Source organism: Vulpes lagopus, chromosome 9, assembly GCF_018345385.1.
Source record: "Vulpes lagopus strain Blue_001 chromosome 9, ASM1834538v1, whole genome shotgun sequence".
Taxonomy (NCBI): Eukaryota; Metazoa; Chordata; class Mammalia; order Carnivora; family Canidae; genus Vulpes; species Vulpes lagopus.
In genome coordinates this window covers 25,136,444-25,159,649 of record NC_054832.1, presented here as the reverse complement: position 1 = coordinate 25,159,649, position 23,206 = coordinate 25,136,444, and the positions used below count along the sequence as shown (strand labels likewise).

At 32.3% G+C, this 23,206-nt stretch overlaps 1 protein-coding gene across 3 annotated transcripts in view; it reads right to left on the bottom strand.

Annotated features, from left to right (window-relative positions):
* Window positions 1-23,206, bottom strand: part of CSMD3 (CUB and Sushi multiple domains 3) — a 1,188,176-nt gene that overhangs the window by 742,159 nt on the left and 422,811 nt on the right. For all 3 annotated transcript variants that reach the window (XM_041769740.1, XM_041769741.1, XM_041769742.1), the window contains exon 6: window positions 16,912-17,024. In XM_041769740.1, coding sequence (XP_041625674.1) covers window positions 16,912-17,024 — 113 coding nt within the window. The remainder of the gene's footprint in view (window positions 1-16,911; window positions 17,025-23,206) is intronic.

Genomic DNA, 23,206 nt, shown 5'->3' with positions numbered 1-23,206 from the left:
GCGCCTGCCTTTGGCCCAGGGCATGATCCTGGAGACCCGGGATCGAATCCCATGTCAGGCTCCCGGTGCTTGGAGCCTGCTTCTTCCTCTGCCTGTGTCTCTGCCTCTCTCTCTCTCTCTGTGACTATCATAAAAAAAAAAAAAAAAAAAAAAAAAAAAAAAAAAAAAAAAAAAAAAAAAAAAAAAAGAAGTTATATATTTCAACAAAGCATAAATAAAAGCTAATATATATATCACATAAGTACAGCCTTGACAACGTATCTCTATCACTTCTGTGAAGACACTGGCCTCAGATATAAAATATCTATTTTCCAACTTCTATATTTATGCTATACATCTAATCTTCCTCCTCTCCAAAAAAGTAAAAAATAATGACAGAAATACACTGTACAACATAATTTATTTTGAAAAGGATACCACTTTTTTTTTCCTTTTTGGATTTGTTGACATCATGCTGATTAAAGAAGCCCTCAGATGTAGACATTTTTATTGTTTTCTATTAAGATTATACCACTTTTTAAAAATAAATTAATTTTTATTGGTGTTCAATTTACCAACATACAGAATAACACCCAGTACTCATCCCGTCAAGTGCCCCCCTCAGTGCCCATCACCCTTTCACCCCACCCTCGGCCCTCCTCCCCTTCCACCACCCCTAGTTCGTTTCCCAGAGTTAGGAGTCTTTATGTTCTGTCTCCCTTTCTGATATTTCCCACACATTTCTTCTCCCTTCCCTTATATTCCCTTTCACTATTATTTATATTCCCCAAATGAATGAGACCATATAATGTTTGTCCTTCTCCGACTGACTTACTTCACTCTGCATAATACCCTCCAGTTCCATCCACGTTGAAGCAAATGGTGGGTATACCACTTTCTAAATGTAGTATTCTCTAAGTACCAAGACTCTGAGATCATGACCTGTGCTGAAATCAAGAGTCAGATGCTCAACTGACTGTGCCACCCAAGTGACACTATATATTAAATAGCAGGTGAGGGGATCCCTGGGTGGCTCAGTGATTGAACATCTGCCTTTGGCCCAGAGCATGATACTGGAGACCTGGAATTGAGTCCCACATCAGGCTCCCTGCATGGAGCCTACTTCTCCCTCTGCCTGTGTCTCTGCCTCTCTCTTTCTTTGTCTCTCATGAATAAATAAATAAAATATTTAAAACAAAAAAGACATTCAGAAGTTTTTATATAGTTAACCAGAGCCATAAATGGGATTCCAGTACATAACTTTAGATCTTCATCTTAACATTAGTGCCTCTCCTAATTTCTCTTATTAAAAAGAAAAAGAAAACCAACATAATTTGAAGTTTATAGTTTCCTATTTACCATACATTCAACCTAGCCTGCAGAAACTTCCAACTCATGTCTGATTTTGCATTATCTATTCCTTGTCAGCTTTTCATATTTAATTTATGAACTATACAATACCACAGAATAATGTGATATCCATTAAGTCACAATATGAGAGGTAGATTATTGAGAGAGAAAATTTACAACAGAAGACAAAGATGCAAATCATACATACAAATATTATACCAAGTACTGAAAATGATAAATATAGTTCCCATTGGCTAAATATACTCTGGCAAAATATAAAGATTGATTTCAGCAAGTGTGTAAACATTTCCATATATGTATGCATATGTGTGTGTGGAATGTGTACCAGAAGGTTAGAATGAGGCAATTCCTGATTTAGCTTCAATGGAAGCATTAATTTAGCAGACATTAAGATATTTAAAAGAATGTATGATAGATTAAGCTTCTTATAGGAATCATTTTCAAAATAAATGTAGGGGAATCTGTTTTGTGACTCTTAGAAACTTCAGACACAGCAAATATATAAAAAGGGGACAGAGAGGAAAAAAGAGATTGATGAAATTATTTCCTTTGAGAGAACCCTTGTAGATCCTTGGGTGCCCAGATTTCCCTAGCTTTTCTTAGGGAATGGTGGAAGAATGATACCTTCTGGTGCTAGTTGAGTGATTCAGTGGGATCGCTCAGTTATGAAATTTGTTTCATGCAGTTGGCACACACAAAGATTGGTGTCTGTTCATGTCTGAGAAAGCTAAAGTCAAAATCACACAGGAAAAAGATAAAACTGACATCTGTTGAAGAAATTCAGAGGGTGATAGAAGAGAGTGCATCTGTGTTAAGATAAGCCTACTTTCTGTGTTTCTCAGAGCAAAAACAAAAACAAAAAAACCATCTGGTTCACCAAAGAGGACCATGGATTTTGGAGATTGAAAATAGTGTAATTTGGGACCAGTCAAGTAGGCGACCTGAGGAGTAAAGACTACCTTAGCAGAAGGAGGCTGGGGGTATCAAATGGCTAGAGACCAGTTCTGGCCAAGTGTCCCTTTAAAATACAAATGCATCCCCTGGGAAAATAAATTGTAGAAGAAACAGACCCAGCTGGAATCACTGAAAAGGCCTGTAGATTGCCCATGATGCAGTCAGCCTGAAAATCAGGACCAGAGAGTACATAGCTGGTTTAAGACTGAGGTCAAGACCAATCTCTTTACCTCTTCTCTACCTTTGATCTTAGTGAAAGCTAAAATAGCAGCAAATAAAGAGTTTAGAAGAATGAAGAAGATACAAGATGGAGAAACAGAAGAGTCCATTTCCACCCTCTCCTTTATTTACACAAGTTCCTGGCTAATAAATGCTACAATGAGAGAGATGGAAGAACTTAACATTCAATTGCATTTAGTATATCAGTATATCAAGCTGGGGCTTGGTATGCTAATTATAGAATTGAAACTGTGTCTCTAGTTTTATGGCTCAGTTGCATCCCTCCAAAATTCATATGTTGAATCCTACCTTCGGTGCTTCAAGATGTGACTATATTTAGGGATAAGTTCTTTAAAGAGGTTGTTGAGTTAAAATGAGTGCATTAGGATGGACTCTACTCTGATATGCTGATAACCTTATAAGTAGAGAAATTTTAAGCATGGAGAGACAGAACGCCAGGCATGAATGTACACACAGGAAAGACTATATGAGGACACAGCAAAGAGATGACCATCTGCAAGCCAAGAAGGAAGCCTTAGAAGACATCAAACCTACCTACAATTTGATCTTTGGACTTCTAGATTTTAGAACTATGAAAAAAAAAAATCTGTTGTTTAATCCATCCAGTCTGTGACATTTTGTTATGGCTGTCCTAGCAAACTAATTTATCAAGTTAATGTGATCACAAAGGGCTGAGTTTTCATCCTGGGTAAGATTCATGTTGAGGGTATCTTTCCTCTGGAATACATTCTGGAAAGTATTTATTAGAATTTGTTAGTTTATCCTACAGTGGAAATGAAAAGAAATCTGTGGCTTTCTCAAAACTTAACATGTATTTGGACATTTCACTTTTTGCATATGGCTACCATACTTCCTGAATCAAAAAATAAATATCCAAATGGAGAAAATGAAACAACAGAATATATGAAATAATGCCTAGGAACACAGAAATATTTGTCCCATTTTTAAATACAAGCTTACACCTTTTCAATATCTGTGGTAGGGAAAAGACAGATCTGTCCAACATGTCTGGCAGAGTAAGCATACTAAAGGGACAAAAAATTGGAAAAAACATAAAAAAGAAAAATTGATTTTCAAAGAAATTACTATTTAAAAAATTTTAAAAGGCAAATGTCAGAATTTTATTGAATGCTTTTCTATGGATTTATTTTAAACTGCATAACGTAGAGAAGGAAATCATAGTTTTTCAAATCATTTAAGATTCTAAAATTATGCAATAAGGCAGATCCTGAAGTATAATGATCATATACAGTAAGTCATAAAATATTAGTGGACAGCAATACAAAGCTAAGGAACAACGGGAAAAATGATACTATATCATATTCTCAGTGTATTTATTGTGATTTTTTGAGCATATTTCCTTCTTTCTTATAATTGGAGAGCACTAACTCAGCTGCCACCAGAGGGCTGTTCACTGCTGAGGCTATGCAGTACAGTATGGTAGGCCACACCACTTGTGGCTTTTGGGCATTTGAAATATAGCTAGTAAGACTGAAAAACTGAATTTTATTTTATTTATTTTTATTTATTTATTCATGAGAGACACAGAGAGAGGCAGAGGGAGGCAGAGGGAGAAGCCGGATCCCTGCAAGGAGCCCGATGTGGGACTTGATCCCAGATCTCAGGATCACACTCTATGCCAAAGGCAGATACCCAACCACTGAGCCACTCAAGCATCCCTGAAAAACTGAATTTTATTTTATTTTATTGTTTTTTAAAAAACTGAATTTTAAATTTTATTTCATTGTCACTAATTTTAATTTCAACCTAGAAATAGGTAGCATGAAATATTAAATACAATTTTAGGGATGCCTGGGTGCCTCAGTGGCTGAGTGTCTGTGTTTGACTCAGGGCATGATCCCGGAATTCGGGATCAAGTCCCATATTGGCTCCTTGCAAGGAGCCTGCTTCTCTCTCTGCCTCTCTCTATGAGAGTCATGAATAAATAAATAAAATCATAATAAATAAATAAATAAATAAATAAATAAATAAATAAATAAAATTTTATTCCATTAAATACAATTTTATTGTTTTGGTATTACATTTTGACTGTCGCATCATGTAAGATGAAGTTTGGAAGTGAAAGTGTTAGAAGCATGAATTGAATGTGTTTATTTGAATATTTTATGCAGACGGTAAGAATTACAGTGAAATCTAAGTAAATAACAACTGCTAATTCATTGAAATACTCTACTTATTATTGTAATTATAAGAAAATTTTTCTTCAAGCCTATTAAAAAGTCAACTTTTCCCATTGAAAATTTAATGTTAAATATGAATTGTGGTATATGCATAAAATAAATTTAGATTTTGAGACTTAATTGAAAAATATAAAGCAAAATACTTTACTAATATCTTATAATACTGTTGAAATGTTAATAGGTTAGAATTATTAATTGAATGTAATTAAATTCATTTTGTCTTTTTCTTTTACCTTTTTTATGTGGCTATAAGGAAATATAAAAGTGTACGTGTGTGTGAGTGTGTGTGTATACATACCACTGTGAGAAACTTTTGTGACTTACAGGCACCGGAAACAGTAAATTTAAGTCAAGTAATTTTAGACTCGGAATAACGTCTACTGTTCCGTTATCGAATGACCTCAAGGTCCTGCAATACTAAGGAATCTTTTCAAGTTCACAGACTGGAGGCTGTACCCAGATTTACCAACTTCTAGTCTAGTTTCTTTCCAGAACAATACTTGTACAAAGGCAATTTTATTCTTGATAATCTCCACCTCTCTCTACTTTGCAATCTTAATTTTTGTTTTTTCTTACTTAAACATCTGCCTCAGGAAAGAGTCAACTGGCTTTCTGTTATGTTGATAGACTGGAAAGATAAGTATTTACTTGGACATTCAACATAAGTATGGGAACACAAAATCTGGAGGCTCACGTTACTTAGGGAAACTCTAAACAGTACTTATTACATTTTCTGTAGGAAAGAAGGATATATCCCAATGCAACAAAGTTGCTTTCTAGTTAGATCAAAAATATAATGTTTTAATTTGAACTTTTTCCAGGAAAGTACACTGGGTATGATGAAACTATTGCCTTTCCTAATGAGGGTTTTATACTTCTTTCACCTTAAGCTGGTTTATAGCTACAGATTCTTTCTTGGATTTTCCAATAACAGTCAGTAGTACCTGATCTCACAAAAAAGTAACTCAGCCTGTAACAGCAGATGATTTTATTGTTTGTTTCACTCTGTAGATATATAGTAGAGAAAGGAATATCCTCTGCTGGTATCTCACACGGTTAATTTGTAAGACATTTGTCTGTTAAATATTTGATATAGTTTACTGGGACTAATTTTCATCCTAATATCTACTTATTGAAACCTGTGTTCAATGGAATCTTTATTTTAAATTAAACAAACAAGCACTTACATTAGGTAATCAAATAAATATGAGTCTCCACCTAAATACCGTGAAAAGTTGAGATATTTTCATTTCCAATAATACCCCTATTATTCATAACATGCTTGAAATTGCCTTCCAAGTAATTTTTAACAAACAATAAGGGTGATGAGGCTTCTCCTCCTGCTGCTGCTGATAACAGTAATAATAGCTAACACTTTATATAATGCTTACTCTCTGTCAGACACTATTCAAAATGCTGTATGTATTTTAACTAACTTAATAACTGATATCATCATTTTATGAACATGTCGTTTCTAATAAAGGACAGTGTACTTCCACAATTTTCACTTATGTTTCTCACCCAAGTTGATTCTACATGAAGTCTAGCCTTTTCTAACAGTAAAAAATCTATTCTACAGATTTGCAAATTTGAGGATAACTAAGGCTGGAGTTCATAGTGGATTTAGCACAGGCTTTAAAAGCAAAAACTCTATGCATTCAGACTTGGTTCTGCTATTTTCTAATGTGATCTTGGGTTTCACTTTTCTTTTTAATTAAATCAGGGCTCTAGTTAGCTCAAATAGGATGTCTGAGTGAATTAGACAAATAAACCCCTTCCTCTGGGTGATGCAGCAGGGCATCAGTCTCAGGGCTTAACCAGAGGTGCAGTAGCCTCCACTTGCTACTTAGCCTGAGTATCCTTGTGCAAAGCAGGCCTGCATAGCTTATTTCTATTTCTTGCTTGGTAAATAGAGATGATGATACAATTTATGGGATGTTGTAAGGATTCCATGCGATAAGGTATATGCAAACACTTTGTCAACTGTGACACATACATAACTAACTTCTAACATTCAGTCATTTTTTCAAATAGTCATTTGTTCAATACCCCTATAAAATAGGAAATTCTGGGGTTGCAGGAATAAAAGGACATAGTCACTGTCTTTGGGGAGTTGCAAATTATAAAATTACACAACTATGAAACAATTCAGAATTTGTTTTCTAGTTTTTATATAGTAGAGAAAATATTTATACTGCTCATATCTTTTAAGTTGGACGGATATGTGCTATTCTTTTAAGTAAACAACACATCTTTCTTAAAGTCATCACTAGTAACAGGGAGTAGTGTTTTTTGCTGGTCATTTTGAATTTGTCATGAACCAGAAGGTCTGGAGTGATGTTAACAGCACTGAATTAAAAGTGGTAGGGAACCAGAAACTGAATTGTGAATGTTGGTCACTAGTAGCATCTAGAAATTACCCTGTTGTACCAGTTATTAGCCATTTGTCATACAATGAGTCTTGAAAGGGATGAGGCAGGTCAGGAGTCAGGAAAGCAGTGAAGATAATCTTGGCCCAATGAGAGTGGCTATTTATTTACCAATCAGTACTATTTCAACATTTTAAAAACCTATACAGCCATAGGAGACTAACGTAGTTTTATACCATAGATATATCGCCCTTCTAACCTAAAACTACTCTGCATCCTTCATTACTCAAGTCAGGTGCCAAGTATTGTGAGAGTTTTCCTGCAAAAGTATTATCTTTCACTTCCCACATGAGCTGTATTTTCTTAATTATAATATTTCATGAATTATTTTTATTTTAATGGAATATTCCTTCATATTTTCATATATTAAACAGGAAGCTGAATTCAGGGACTGTAATATCAGAGCCTAACTCAGTGTCTGCTATAAAGTGCTCAGTAATATTCTTGTTGAACAAAATTGGAAGGATAGTAAATAAATTAATAAATAAATGTACCATAATAATCTCAAATGGGGCTTTGATCTAAAAAAATATCAGTTTAATTAAATAACATTAGCAATTTGTCTGCCTCATTCATACTCAGTTAATTACATAACTGAAGGAAGATCAGGCTAAGTAATAATAAACTTATTGTCACATGAAGCCAAACTGTTTATTCATACCTTATAGAATCATTTCCCAAAATCTATCCTGTGGAAGAGTAGGTCCTAAATAAGCTTAAAAGGCATTATTTGCACAAACAAAATAATTCAACTTAAATTCGTTTAACTTAGTGTTTCTGGAGCTTTTGAGACCCCCAAATTGACCCAGCGTGACCACCATCGTCATACAACTCTACATTGAGGAAAAAAAATGTTTTTTAAATCATATGAAGGAACTTTTTCTAAATTGCCTCTAATTATTTCTGGATATCGTGAATTTGACTTAAAAAGTCCAGGGATTTTAATTCTGTGATGTTATTTTCAAATGGCATGGTAAACATGCTTATGAAGGTCCACAAGCATTGCCTCAGACTTTATTTTTCATACCAATACAGAGAATCAATAATATACTGTATGTTTCATTGCTTGTACTTTATGCTTGATTGAAGAAGCCCTTTGGAGGTCATATTGTGCAATTATTGAATCATTACTAAAGTCAAAATTACCTGTTCAATATACTTCTCATTGCAACAGAATTTATAAAATACTGGATTTTGTTTGTTAAACACCAACTTAATCAATTATCTTTTGTTATGTGCTCATCCTTAGGTGATGTAACAGAATCGCCCTTTCTGGAGACAGTAAATGTTAGCATTTAAGAATTCTTAATGTGAATAAAATTCTATCACATGTATCTATACACAAATGAATGCTATATGGAACAATATTGAATCAACATGAGGAACTATCATAAAATGATGGCAAGTTTTGTAATCTACCAGATGTACTTTGAAATACAAGAGATTCAAATAGTTATAAACAAAAAATGTTATTCATGAATTCATTACTTTCTAAAAATTTAAAATGCTCAGTAGAAATTATGTTAACTGAAAATACTAGCCCACAGTTGGTTGAGACAACAAAGATAGTGAATAGACTTACATACTTTTTTTAAAAAATAAATTTGCAATTAAAAGGTAGCTTAGATAATATTATTTAATCAGCACAGAATATATTTTAACCTTATGTAGTAAATATGTATATTTGATAGATCAATTTTGAACTTAATACCCGGACAAGTATTTCTTGTTACTATTAATCTTGATACTGTAGATTTCTCTCATTCTTTGAGCCCCTGGGGATCCCTTTGATTTCAGGGAGTTATTATACAACTTTGACTGAATATTATATTCTTTTAAAGTTTATATCTAGATATCAGTCTTGATAGTTATGTTATGGTGAAAGAGAATATGAAATATAAATTTCAAACAGTTCCTTTTTCAGAACAAGAAGCAAACCTGGAAGACATAGTTAATAGAGCTTTATAAAACCTGTGATTGGGACGACTGGGTGGCTCAGCGGTTTAGCGTCTGCCTTCGGCTCAGGGCGTGACCCTGGGTCCCGGGATCAAGTCCCACATCGGGCTCCCTGCATGGAGCCTGCTTCTCCCTCTGCCTGTGTCTCTGCCTCTCTCTCTCTCTCTCTCTCTCTCTGTGTGTGTCTCTCATGAATAAATAAATAAAATCTTTAAAAAAATAAAACCTGCGATTAGTGAAAACTCAGGACGTGACACACAAACAGCTTTCATATCATCTAATAAGGACAGAAAGTCAAGATGCCCTTTTGTGTAAAAACTCTCATGGAGGATGGAAGTTAAAGATAATAAAAGCATCTATATAAATTCGTTAAGCTATATTTGCTAAAGGAATTAATTCTGAAATCTTACAGCATTGACTTATGAAAAAATGTAAGCCCCTTAAAGACATATCCAGATTCAGCAGAACACCAGAGTAATAAGTGTCCAGCAAGTGGGTAGTTTTACACTTTATTGACCTATGGGCATTGGGTGGCAAATATGTATGAATGCATTAACACAGAGCCAGGACTCTGCCATGGGGTCATTATGGTAAGGAAAAAAGGAACTTGTAGTAGAAAATGAAACTTAAAAACCTGTAGCTAAAGAATAGATGGGAAGACTCAGAAAAAAGATGTCATGGAGTAATCAGAAAGGTAGACAACTGACCATGCTTAAAGAGCATTCCACAAGTTGCCTTGTGGATACTAGAAGATTTCAACAGGATTCTAGGTAACCAAGAAGTAACATCACCGAAGCTGGTTAATATTAATGAATCAGAGCAAAGTTTTTATATGTGGACAGTACATTTCACCCCATCATTACTAGGCCTTATAGGCTGTCACTTACATCTACAAATTTTCTTTAAAAAATAAGGAAGTAATCTAAATCCTGAAAGTTTGAGCTTCTGCCCCAAGAAATTTGAGTTAACACAAAAGAAACGTTTTTCCTAGAAGAGACCGGCAAGTTTGTTCTATCGTTAGAAGGAAAGTATGAGCCAAATTAAAATGTTATACCAATATGAATTTTGTTTTCAATTGTATAGTTGTCATGCACTCTATTTTAAACCTACTATATGTTTTGAAACTATTACCATTGGATATTTGATAATTATCTTCTATTCATAGTGGTTGCTTTATTTGAAAATAGTAATCTAAATCACAATCATTTTACTAGGATATTTCTGGATTCTCACAACTTTCATGAAACTGTAACATAAGGTTAATATAATTTGCCTTTTACTTTTTAAGACATATCAAAAAAGGGTTTATATAAATGGATTAAATATCGGCCTAAGAAAGAACACTTAACAAACCATAAAGATTTTACTTTAAGCATTAAATATTTTTTAAAGAAACAATAAAATATTGGCTTAAGTAAGAACACTTAACAAGTGTTGAAGATATCCATTGAAGATCTTTCTTTAAAGTAACAATCTATGATATTTTCCTTCTTTACTATAAGTCAAAATCATTATAATATCAATGCTATGGAGATTTATTCAACTCCTTAGAAAATAATGAAAATTTTATAATATAATCCCCATATCATTTTTAATAGTCTGATTTCTATGACTATTTCTTAAGTATATACATTCTTTCTCTTTGCATTTTCTTGCTCTACTTTGCTTTAAAACCCATTGTCATCTGGTTTTAAAGTGATCTTCTTTATCAGAATTTGAATGTAATACTTCCAAAATACTTTTTTCTCATAAAGGACGTCCATCAATAACTCTGGGTATTCTCTGTGTTGATGCATATAGTTAACTCACAACCAGAATAAAAGGACTATAAAACAGTGAGATGAGATAAATGAAATATTATTCCTAATATTCTACTTTATATCTAAAATCTCATTTCATATATTAAAACTATGGTCCAATTCTAAATACTATCAGTCATATGGCTTACTTTTAATTCATAAATGTTAAAATGTTTAGCAAGATAAAGTATTTTACTAGAAACTGTTATGTTTGACTAAAGTTAAACAAAAGGAAATCAATAACATTGTGTTTCTGATATACAATGCCTTGCTCAGTTTACTAGGTTGCATTTCATAGTGAAATGTCTACTTCAGAAAAATTTGAAATGAAATGACAATTAGCCAGTTTACTGTCAAACACTCCCACAATTTCTGAACAGAATTTTGGTCTGGGGGATATATAAGAAGATTGGCAAATAAGTTTTAAGGATGGGAATGAAAAAGTAAATATAGTTAGTTATGGAAGAATTTAATTCTATCATCAAAGAATATGGTAAAAAGCCTTAAATGTCTTATTGGCATGGACTATAAAACATAAATTTTACATCACAGAGAAAAATGCCATCAGGGCGTCCTTAATGGTTCTTTTAGAGACCAGGAGTTACTTAGGCCATTTTAACTATTAAATTTCTTCACTATCTCTGCTGGTTTTGTAGGTACCAATTACAACAGTGAACTAGACAAGTTCATAAAGCTAGAAGTAAAAAAATATATTTTTTTAACCTCACACTAAAATTAAAAAGAAAAAGAAAATTTCCAGATGAAAGTAATGGTTTAGCACAGAATGAGATTTGAAGGGGAAAAAAAAAGTGATGTTAATAATAAAATCAAAAAGAAATAAAGTACAAGATTAGAAGTTATTTTCAAACTATATACCAATGAAATTCAACATCTCATTCTCTTAAAACTCAGTAAATTAAAAAACTAGCTGACTTTCTAAGTTTAAAATATGTAGTTTTTCTAATGTTTGAAACGGAGATTATTTTGAGATAACAATTCAAGTACAGTCTATGAATTTTCCCACAGTATGTACTCTCTAAAATTAATACTTACTTTAATATGAAATATATATATATTGCATACTTTTTGAATTGTATTTAAAAAACCTTGTCTATTGCCTTCACCAGGAAAATAACCCAATTGACCATGTCCAGCATTCCTATTACATTAAACTATGTACACCTAAGTTATCCAAATCAAAAGTGTTGATCTTCTCCTACTATATTACAGTCCCAACTCCAACGTTGAAATCATATGACTCACATTGACAATTATCAAATTAGAGGAAGAGTTTTATGATTAGAATGTTGAGGTAGGATTCCTTGTGCTTTATTACAAATGGATATATGAAGGTAAACCAAGAAAAACTGATGCCTAAGGAAAATTAGAAAAAAAAAATATCATTACACAGATTGCTTGGATGTTATGCTTTATTTTTAAATTTGAACCGTATTGTTTTAAATACTGTTATAAATTTTTATAACACAACTGAGTTTATTTTCTTTAGATCTCATTTTTAAAACTGTATTCTAAGGAAAAGAGTATTCCCTGGAGAAATGTGGGAATGCACCTATGAAACATAAAATTTTTCACTTTTATATGTGATCCCTGGATTCAAATTTATGTTGGATCACAACTTTTAAACTATTTCTACCACATGCTTAAAGTGTGTTTCTCACTCATTTTCTGTGGTTATTTCTTTCCACTGAAGCATTTTTATTCACTGAATGTCTGACTTTTACCTACAGAAATCCTAATACATTTTGATTTTCACAACAATTATGTGTCTGGTAATTGTTACTTATTATTTATTTATTTGTTTATTTATTTATTTATTTATTTATTTATTTATTTATTTATTATTTACTGATAGAGAAACTGAGGCTCAGATCAGCAATTACAATCTCAATCTCAAAGATTTCACTTCTTAGTCTTTCCTTTGATAAACTACACTGGACCCCCTGATGACTTTATCTTTGTTCAGGTACTCTCCACTCACATTTATGTCAAAACACTTCCAAACGTAAGAAATGGAGTTATAATCTAAAGTTGTTTTTCACTTAAATTATGTGAATCTAAAATGCTACAGGCCACTATATAACTGAATTTTATGGCAGTGCATTTTCAATACAATTTGAAAGTTCAATTCATTAACTACATTTTTCTCACCAAAAAACCACACAGCTGATCCCAAAACCTTGACAACCTCTTTGAGAAAATATGTAATAAAATATTTTCCCTCCTAACTTTAAAATACACTGTATTACAACGTATGTATCTTTCTTAAATTGAAAATAAGTGCCTATAAAATATTAACCTATAAAAGAAGAATCACCTAAAATTATAGAAGAAAAGGAAAAGTCAAAACAGGATAAAATCTGTAAGAATTTGAAAAACTTAATCTATAATATAGAAATATTCATGTATTTGGGTAATTGGAGCTAATTGTATGCTGCAGATCCTAAACATACGTGCCAAAGACAGTTTTGTGATTATCTACAGCTACAGCATCTTTGTACAGTAAGAAAATGTGATATGTTGGATAACCTAAAATGAAGAATGTAATAATATGTCATACTTGAATAATTGACACTGATGGGTTAAAACATAATACTTCTTTTTTTTTTAATAAACATCATTTAGAGGTAATGTTTTCTGTATTGGGCAATTGCCATCTGAAAATCTCATTCCAATTTATAAATTAAGAACACATGATCAAATATTTATAGAAATAGAAAATAAATAGATTGTACGTTTATAATAAAAATCAAATGACAATGCTATGTTTCAATAAATAAATACGAGAAATTCCAAACACCACAGTTAAAGAAAAATTACACCACTTATGTGTGAAGTAGAATGATTCAAGCTCTCATTAAAAAAGGTTTAATGAAACTTGAATGCAGGAAGAAGTTTAAAAACAAAGACTAATAAAGTAAAATGATATTGGAATGAGTTTCTTTGGGGGAAAGTTGAACATTAAAGAGGAAAAATTGAAAAGCATAGTAGAGTTAATAGGGTTTTCAAAGAAGATATTTCCAAAATAAAGAAATTCAGAGGGAAAAGAAGAGTTAGTTTTGCTGATTTTAGATAGAAGTGAACATATTCAGTATGGGTTCTGGGAAGGGGAGTAATCTGTATATCAACAGCATTTATTTAAATCAAGACTTAGTATTTTTAAGTTAAAACAGAACTACATTTGTTAGTATGTTATCCACTACCTCTACTTAACCCTATTTAAATTATATATAAACCAATAAGGAAGCTAGCTTCTAACACAATGTAAAAGAGGCTCTATTGAGGAAAGCATGTTCATGTGTCCATATGCCTACTCTATCAATTATGGGGCACACTATAAAACATAGCTAATGTCATTCAGGAACCTTTAGTAAGTTTGCAATTAATTTTCATGACATTTTATAAAGAACACAGGTTAAACAGAAATTCTTGGAGAAAATAATCAGTCATTGGAAACCTAGAGTTTCATTAAAACATTAAATAAATTCAAAATAATATATAATTCAATAAATAATCACTGAGTACTCAGTATTTGAGTTATTAAGATGTGTACTACATGGAGATCTGGTTGTGACTTTTATACAGTATATTCCATAATTTTTGTTCTCTTCAATTGGCTTTAATCTAGATACCATTGATATTAAATGGTGGCATGGTACAATGTGAAACAACATGATTAGCATTTCATGCTAGGGCATGTCTTTCAGACTGTCAGAATTATGAATTTTACAGCCATTTAAGTGAGCTTTTTACAGGGTATTTTTTTAGTCCAAATTTCTTTGTTTGTTTAGAGTTTCAAGAATTACTTATCCAACTGAATTTATGTTGTCTAGGTGAAATATCATTTGGACATAATGCAATGAGAAAAGTCAGGCCTAAATCAGGAAAGTTTTAAAAGAATACATATAAGGGTAGATTTTTATATAATAAAACTTTTTGATCATATTATAAAACCAAAGCTTCCATTTTCTTAGGCCACTTTATTTCCTCTGTATTGTGTAGATATAGATTACACCAGAAATTACCTCCTTTGAGCTCCTTTTCCTGCAGAAAAAAATTCACACCCCATAAAACACTTCCTTTCCATTTTACTACAGTGAATTCATTGTTAGGCTCTTTTTCAGTCCTGAAACCAGATGGGCAATGCTAGAAAATCAAATTGAACCTGAAGGTACTATAAAATTCAATTTAAGATCAGCAAGTAGAATACTGAAAATAATAATTAAATACACAAATCTACTGGTAGCTTTGCACTACTGCCTTATAATGCAAAGCAACCCTATCTAAAGACACCAGCTTCATGAAACCATACTACATAAAGCAAATGAAGCATCATTTTATTTTGAGAGAGGAGATCATCTTTTTCCTCCACTTAAATATAAAATACTCTATTTCTACTCAGATAAGGAGGAAAAGCCATCTCACTGGAACATTCCATGAATCTAGTAGAAAAGATCACCACATGAGTCAAAGATGATAGTCTTTTGAATTTCTGCCATGCCATCTGCTTTAACTCGTTGCAGAAGGGAATTAGAGCCATAAAATCATGTGGCTGGAAAACTCCAAAAGGAAGGGGTCAACCTAGAGAGATAAAGAAGCTCACAACATTTCTTTTTTTCTTTTCATTAGAAAGAGTCCTGATTCCTGAAGTACACAAAACTTTTAGAAATTGAAATTGGAAATTCAAGAAAATGTTATTTCAAATTTAAAAGTGACACTGGCTAAGTTTGGTAAGATTCAAGATACTATGCTCTGGGCAGCTATCTTTAACAAAATATATAAAAATCATCTTCTATGCATATTTAATTTTCAATTTTAAAATACGGTATTTTATGGTGTATAATGTATCCTGTTTTGAGAAATGCATGGACTTAGCATATTTGCATTCATGCTTCCATTCAAATTAACTACATTAGCAATAGAAATTATAGATTTTTGTACAGTGGAATTTGTCTAAAATCTTTACTTCTATTATCTTAGGGATTTTTTTACAGTAATATACAATATACTATTATAAATGTCAAAATACAATCACATTTATCTGTTACTACTGTCAGAAATCTTATTGATAGGACAGCTATAGATAGGCTACTCATTTTCAAAATATTAATGAATTGTTGAAATTTGTATTTCAGAAAACAGTATGTGGCCTAATAACACTTTAGGTATTAACTATAAGCTGCCTAAAATCACCATATTAAATTTGTAAAGTGCCTAAGACCTGAGACTACTACAAAGGAAAGTATTAAATAAAAAAAGAAAAACAGATAAATGGAAAAGTGTAACTGTGGTAGTGCTCAGAATTCCCTTCACAGTAGCCGATACACTACTGAGAATGAAATGAATTATTTACATAAGTAGTCGGAAGATAAAAAATAGACTAAACCCACATAGTATTACTAAACATTGTAGAAGCTACATTTTCATTAACACTCCATCTTCATAATAATCTTGTTCTAAATAAAGAGTTTTTTCAAGTTAATACATCAAATGCTATATCCCACTTATTCAAAATTATGCCTGTTAATAAAAATAGTGGGTAATAATCCTAACAAGGTTAATTAAAATAGCAATAGCAAACACACGGTATATGAAAATGGATTTCAGTTGAGGGAGAGCCTATTTACAACCGCAGGTTTTCTGCAGTGTTTTGTGGGACAGCTTTAGGAAGTGTGTCCAATCACTGAAGCACTTTATTAAAGTAAAATATGACATCTGTTACATATTACTTTTTAGGGGTCATAATATTCTTTATCTTGAATGCTGGGCTATAAAAACCAACTAACTTTTCTATTGTAATTTAAATATTATCACATTATTGCCTCAGCAAGAGAATGACCATTTTTGCTTATTCAAATTAACATTTATTAATGCAAAAGATATTTTGCTTCTATCACAAAATGCAGCTGTATAAACCAAATCATTTCATGTATCAAGAGAAACAAAGGTATTCATTAAATATACCTTGATATGGAGCACTAAATCCACGATATCGATGATTGCTGTCTGTAACAAAATGCAGTCTGAGCCAGTTTTTGTTGCTGATAATTGGTGGTGGTATATTCATTCCAGATAACCTGAATTATGGAAGACAACAACAAAAAATCTTTAAAAACTTTTCAGCAGTAAATGTTTTCACTGAATTGGGACTCCAAAAGAAAAAAAGAGGTAGCTATATATAATACTCAACAGAATTTTTAATATTTTATGTATTAATAAATTAGTTATTTTATGCATAGAAAGGTCAGTCATAGAACAGGACAACTGCAAACGTGCTTTCTAATCAAGTTGCATATAATAAAATAGACTATGAACTGGGTATAATTTTTGATTCACCCAAATTTATTGCCTAGATAATAATAGACATAATGGAGTCTCAGTTGATAGTGTTGGTCCTTTTGTTCTTCAAGTATATATTGATACAGTATAGTTAGAAAATAGACTTCGCAGCAATTGATATACTATTTCTACCAAATACATTTTCCATATTTCATATTCAATACCAAATTTCCCAATTTCTTTTCATGGGGCAAACACTCTTTTAATGTGATTTCACAATACTATAAATTTTCATGATTAGATTTCATTATAATATATATTCATATAATGCACCAGAGGTCTGCCCCAATTGACAGACAGAAAATGGATTGTATTTTGGAAGTATATTTAGTCTCCATATATTTAGTCACAAAGGTACCATTTCATAGTCTTCTTAAAGCCAGGTATGTAAAGCAAAACTTTGAAACTGTGCCATGTCAAATATTAGTTGGTCATGCTCAACGGATGAAGTAACTCTCTTGTTCTATATCTTTCAAAGATTTTCAGGGAAGCAGTTTCTCTAATTTCATTCAATAAAGGAGTATTACTCCTGTATACTACTCATTTAAATCCTAGGTGTGTGCTATAAAGCCAAAGTAAAATATTCTCAAAAGCTAGGCTACTACATAGTGGAGGAGAGTTCTTCATTAAAGTTTCCTAATAATTAGTACATGATGTATCTTTCTATTCTTCAAAGCTTTTGCTTTTCTTTATCACACAGTAAAATAGCTGGGGTGTGTGTGTTTGTATGTGTGTATGTTGGGGGGAGGTGATTACAACTCTTCTCTCACTGCTTTAAAGGCAGTCATTCTAGGGAATTCATAGAAAGAGATTGGAATATGGTGAGACGCAGACATGGTGATGCAAGGGCCCTTTATCCAACACCTTCTGTTATTTTCCCCAAAACCTACCTTTCCCAGGATGTTTGGGAACTAATCATCACTTTCCATAGATGACTATCTACCATGATAGAAATATGAATTCACCTTTACTGTATCATTGTGGGTGCAGGTATACACACAGACATATACAATGGTCTTGGCAAAATTACTATGTAATCTCATGATTCTAACATGAACAATATGGCTTCTATCACATATTCCTTATCCCTCCTTCTGCTTTGGAATGCATTTTATCTAACTTTTCCCTATTAATGCCCTATTTTCTCTTTTCATAGGGGTGGCTCTCTTTATTGATGCGACTGGCTCCTTTTATCACATCTGAATTTAGCAAATAAAAATATGTATGTAATAGAGCTTTATAAATTTGACTTAAGTTCTAAATTTCTACTTCTTCACTTTCAAAACTATCGAGGTTATGTTTCTCTTTGCTTGCTTGTTGGTTGGTTCAGGTTGAAAAGCAATTCAATGAGAAAGTATTTAGATTTGATACAGTTTTATTTTCAACAGACTAGCATGTTTCATGCCAGATTTTGATTTACAATTTGGTTCTCTTCACTTCCTTGACTTGATGCCCATAAATATCCATTAGGGAAAGTTTAAATTACTTTTCTCAGTCTGCATACATTTCTAAGTATAATGAGACAACAATACATGGATGGTTGTAATATATTAAAGTATAGAGTTTGAAGAGAGGCCCTTAGAAGATTCAATAAACGAGAAACAACTCAACAAGGACATCAACAAGAGTGAGAGAGGAAAGAAGATTAAACAGACAATGAAAAGGATAAACTTCTAACCTTTCTCAGGGACATGAAAATAATTTCAGCAATAGTGGGTAGAAAATGCAAGTAATAGCTACTATGGAACTATAGTTTGCAACCTGAATTCACCTTCAGGAATTGAGAAAGGTGGAACTGAATAAATCAGAGCTACAGGAGCTGAAGGCACAATGCACATGAGATGGAGAAAATAATGGCAATTTAGCAGGGGTGAAAATAAGAAGACATTCCTGACAGCCTCAATGCTTCAGTTTATGAAGCAGAGCTGTAGGTAAGCCAAGATGCTGAAACAGAAAGCAAGTGCACCACAGCATCTCCCTTCCAAATGGTAGTCCCCTGTATTGTATGTTATTTAAAGATAATTTACACAATATGCCGCTGTCTGTGTCTTATGGAGCAACCAGGAAATGCATGTACATATCTCTGTACAATATTTCATATGTTATTAGCACATCTTGGAAATGGAAGATTGAGAAAAAATGCTGCCTAGAAAGATTCCAATAAATTAATTAATTTAGATAAATAATTTATGTATTAAATTTATTAATTTAGATAAATAAATAATTTATTAAGTTGTAAAGGAGATATTTCCTAAATAAAACTCATTGTTTTTTTTTTAATTTTTATTTATTTATTATTATAGTCACAGAGAGAGAGAGAGAGAGAGAGAGAGAGAGAGAGGCAGAGACACAGGCAGAGGGAGAAGCAGGCTCCATGCACCGGGAGCCCGACGTGGGATTCGATCCCGGGTCTCCAGGATCGCGCCCTGGGCCAAAGGCAGGCGCCAAACCACTGCGCCACCCAGGGATCCCAATAAAACTCATTGTTATTCTTATATCATCACTATGGTCATCTAAAGGTAAGCAAAAATAGGTTCATTCTAGAACAAAGTCTGTGAGAATCATTTCTTGACAATGAAGAGATTTGGTGCATTCAACAGTTACTGAGCACTGACTATATGACAAGCACTGATACTAATGGTTGAAAATACAGTAATGAAGAAGACAGACAAGACCCATAATCTTGCAAAGTGAAAATAAAGAAGGTAATATACATAAATCAATAAGACATTTTAAGATGGTGGCAAATTATGTACAAAAAAATAAAATGGTAACATGACAAAAAAACCTTCTAGAAATGAAGTTTCAATCGTTTAATGTCTTCTCCATTTTACACACAAAGCAGCCACACTCATGATTATATGTCTTAAATTACTAAATTTACTAAACTGCATTTTAGGAAATTTAAATAAAAGAAAATTAAGAAAAATATCATAAATGTATAACCTACTATTGTTATTTGTATGTAAGAGGATTTCAAACCCTGTATTTTGAGTATTTAATTTTCCTTTTGCTTTTTTAAATTTATTTTATTTAATAAATTTGAATGGGCATAGTAAATTAGTAATGACATCAAATTTCATTTTATATTCAATGTAGAAATACAATAATGCAGTGTAACTTGCCAATATTAACCTTTACATAATTTTTAACATATAATTTTCCGTAGAAATAGGTAACTAAATCAACTAGTATTTACTTATTTTAACAAACTGATATTTTATAAAATCAGTTGCACAATTTTCTTTCTTTTTTTTAGATTTTATTTATTTGTTCATAGACACACAGAGAGAGGCAGAGACACAGGCAGAGAGAGGGAGAAGCAGGCTCCATGCAGGGAGCCCGATGTGGTACTCGATCCCGTGTCTCCAGGATCACACCCCAGGCTGCAGGCGGCGCCAAACCGCTGCACCACCGGGGCTGCCCCATTGCAACATTTTCTATTGCAGATAGTGTCTTAGAGAGTATGATTATAATCATTACCAAAAAATTTTTAATCATTTAAGTATAAGAAAACCTGGGGAAAAAACACAGATATTTACTATTTTTTAGAAGTACTGAAATCTATTTTGAGCCTATGTCTTTGATTTGTAACTCTGTCAGATGCTTATTGCTGTTATTTGTTGATCTCAGGTGTTATCTTTGGGACTCTAACATCTATTTTTTTTTCATATTTCCAATGCTCTAAAATCATTCAAACCTAATGACCTGTCTTCCCTCATTTTTAGTATCCAGAAGCACAGTCAAACCTCAAGCCCATAATTATTCAAATCATCACCCAAGTGACTCAAAAACCTCACCCTCCTAACACAGTTCTCCTGCACTCTTCTAATTTTACTTTTTTCTCTCTTTTGCTCTCTCTGTCTCCCCCTTTTTTTTACCTCCTTTGACCTACTTCTTTCTCTGGCACTGAGATAAGATTTATTCCTCACGTTTTCTCTGTTCTCCACGATTTTGTAAAATCAATCATCCTACTTTGAACTGTAAATAATTCCTAAAATTCATTCTTGCATCTTAATTAACTCAATGCCTTTTCATTAACTTCTTTTTAAGGCTAAAATATCTATCTCTCATATATATATATATATAGTTTTACCTTCATTTGCTTACTTAATCATTCTCAGAGAAGCCAGCCTTAGGATTTCAAGGTTGAGATAAATACCAAATAGCATCTGTCCTCACAGAGAACCTTAGTACAATCTTATCACATCATTCATTATTTTGTATGATAGTAAGTTTTCCATCCTCTCTATTGAATTCCTGGTGCTAAACACAATGATTGATGAATAGTGGGTATACACTGAAGTTATTTATCAACAAAATACAAAAGTATAACTGGGCACATGGCCTCTTTTATTACTTATGTATTTGTCTGCAGTTTCCTATATTTAGTCAGTAATTATATTTCATACTATTACCATACGCTCTAGTTGTCTTCTTTATTCAAAATACATCTAAGTTTCTGTTTTCTTCATAAGTCTTTAATTCCCTTAACCGGAAGTTATCCCTCTGTTCTTTGATCATCAAGAGCAGTTGTTAAAACTCTTATGACAGTTATCACAACTTTCATATGATTATATTCTATAAATAAGGAATTGGAAGCAGGAACCACAATGGTTCAATTATCCTTGAATGCATAAGCATATTTCAAATTATAGATAATGAACAGATGCTACTCATATTAAGTAACATCCTATCACAAAATTTCTCAAAGTGTGTTCTAGTGAATATGAGCCACCAAAACGGACTTTGGGGATAAGAGAATCTACCTCAGTCAAAAGGACTTCGAATTGTTGTTTTGTAACCATATCCCCTTCTCCAGATTCTTATTTTTATTTATTTATTTATTTATTTATTTATTTATTTATTTATTTATTTTTAGTATTAACTCAGAATTTCAACTATCAGTCTCCCATTCCCATGCTTTGGGAATAAAATCAAATGCATGTAGTACAATTGTTTCACAGAACGCTTTCAGAAATCACTAATTTTATATTTTCATTTATGTCTGGATAGAAATGCATTTCATAGTCCCAGAAAAAAAATCAGCATCTTTAAAAATAGTCAAACAAGAAAAACTCATAAACTTTCTATTATTTCAACAGTTTATTATAAGCTAGAAAATTTATTTTCACAACAAAATTAATCTATTTCTGGGATAACATTAAAGGCACTAATCTTCCATGCCATGGAAGTGATGAGTACTGTGTGTAGACTGTACAGATATTCACACTGACCAGGTTGACCAGGTTGTGCTTTTTATTTTTTTAAACACAGATGTCTAAGTTCTTGGCTAGATATTTAAAAGTCACTGAACTGCAGAACACAAAATCCTATGTGGTTTTAACAAGAGCATTAAGAAGCTAAGCATTGTATTATGCAGTCCAATTATTCAGAAGCCAGATGTTATAAAGTATTTACATAGCAAATGAGAAAAGTGGCTACACTAAATATTCTTCTCTTTCTATCCCCTCCCCCCTTTACTCAAACTACCACTCGCTTATCCCCATCTCTACCCTGACTCTGGTTTCCCGTGTATCCCCTAATTATCTGATCTATCTTTTAGATATTTTTCTAATAAAAATTGGATGCTGTAGAATAGTGTTACTTTTATTTAAACACATGCTTCAGGAAAATCTCTGTATTTCAAATATAATGTGTGTGTGTGTCCAACTACCAAAATTTAATGAGGATGAAATAGAAAAGTTTAATAAAAAGTTATAAAAAAACTTTGGTCCTTGGACCAAAGGACTCTTAATGCTCACAGTTCCAGTTAGTGACCATTGTGATTTCTTTTTTTTTTTTTTTGAAATTTGAAATAAATGTACTTTACACGAACACAAAGCACTTATTTTTAAATTAACAAGATGAAAAAAATTAATTAACAAGATGACCTGCAAACTAAGAAAGGCTCAGAGCT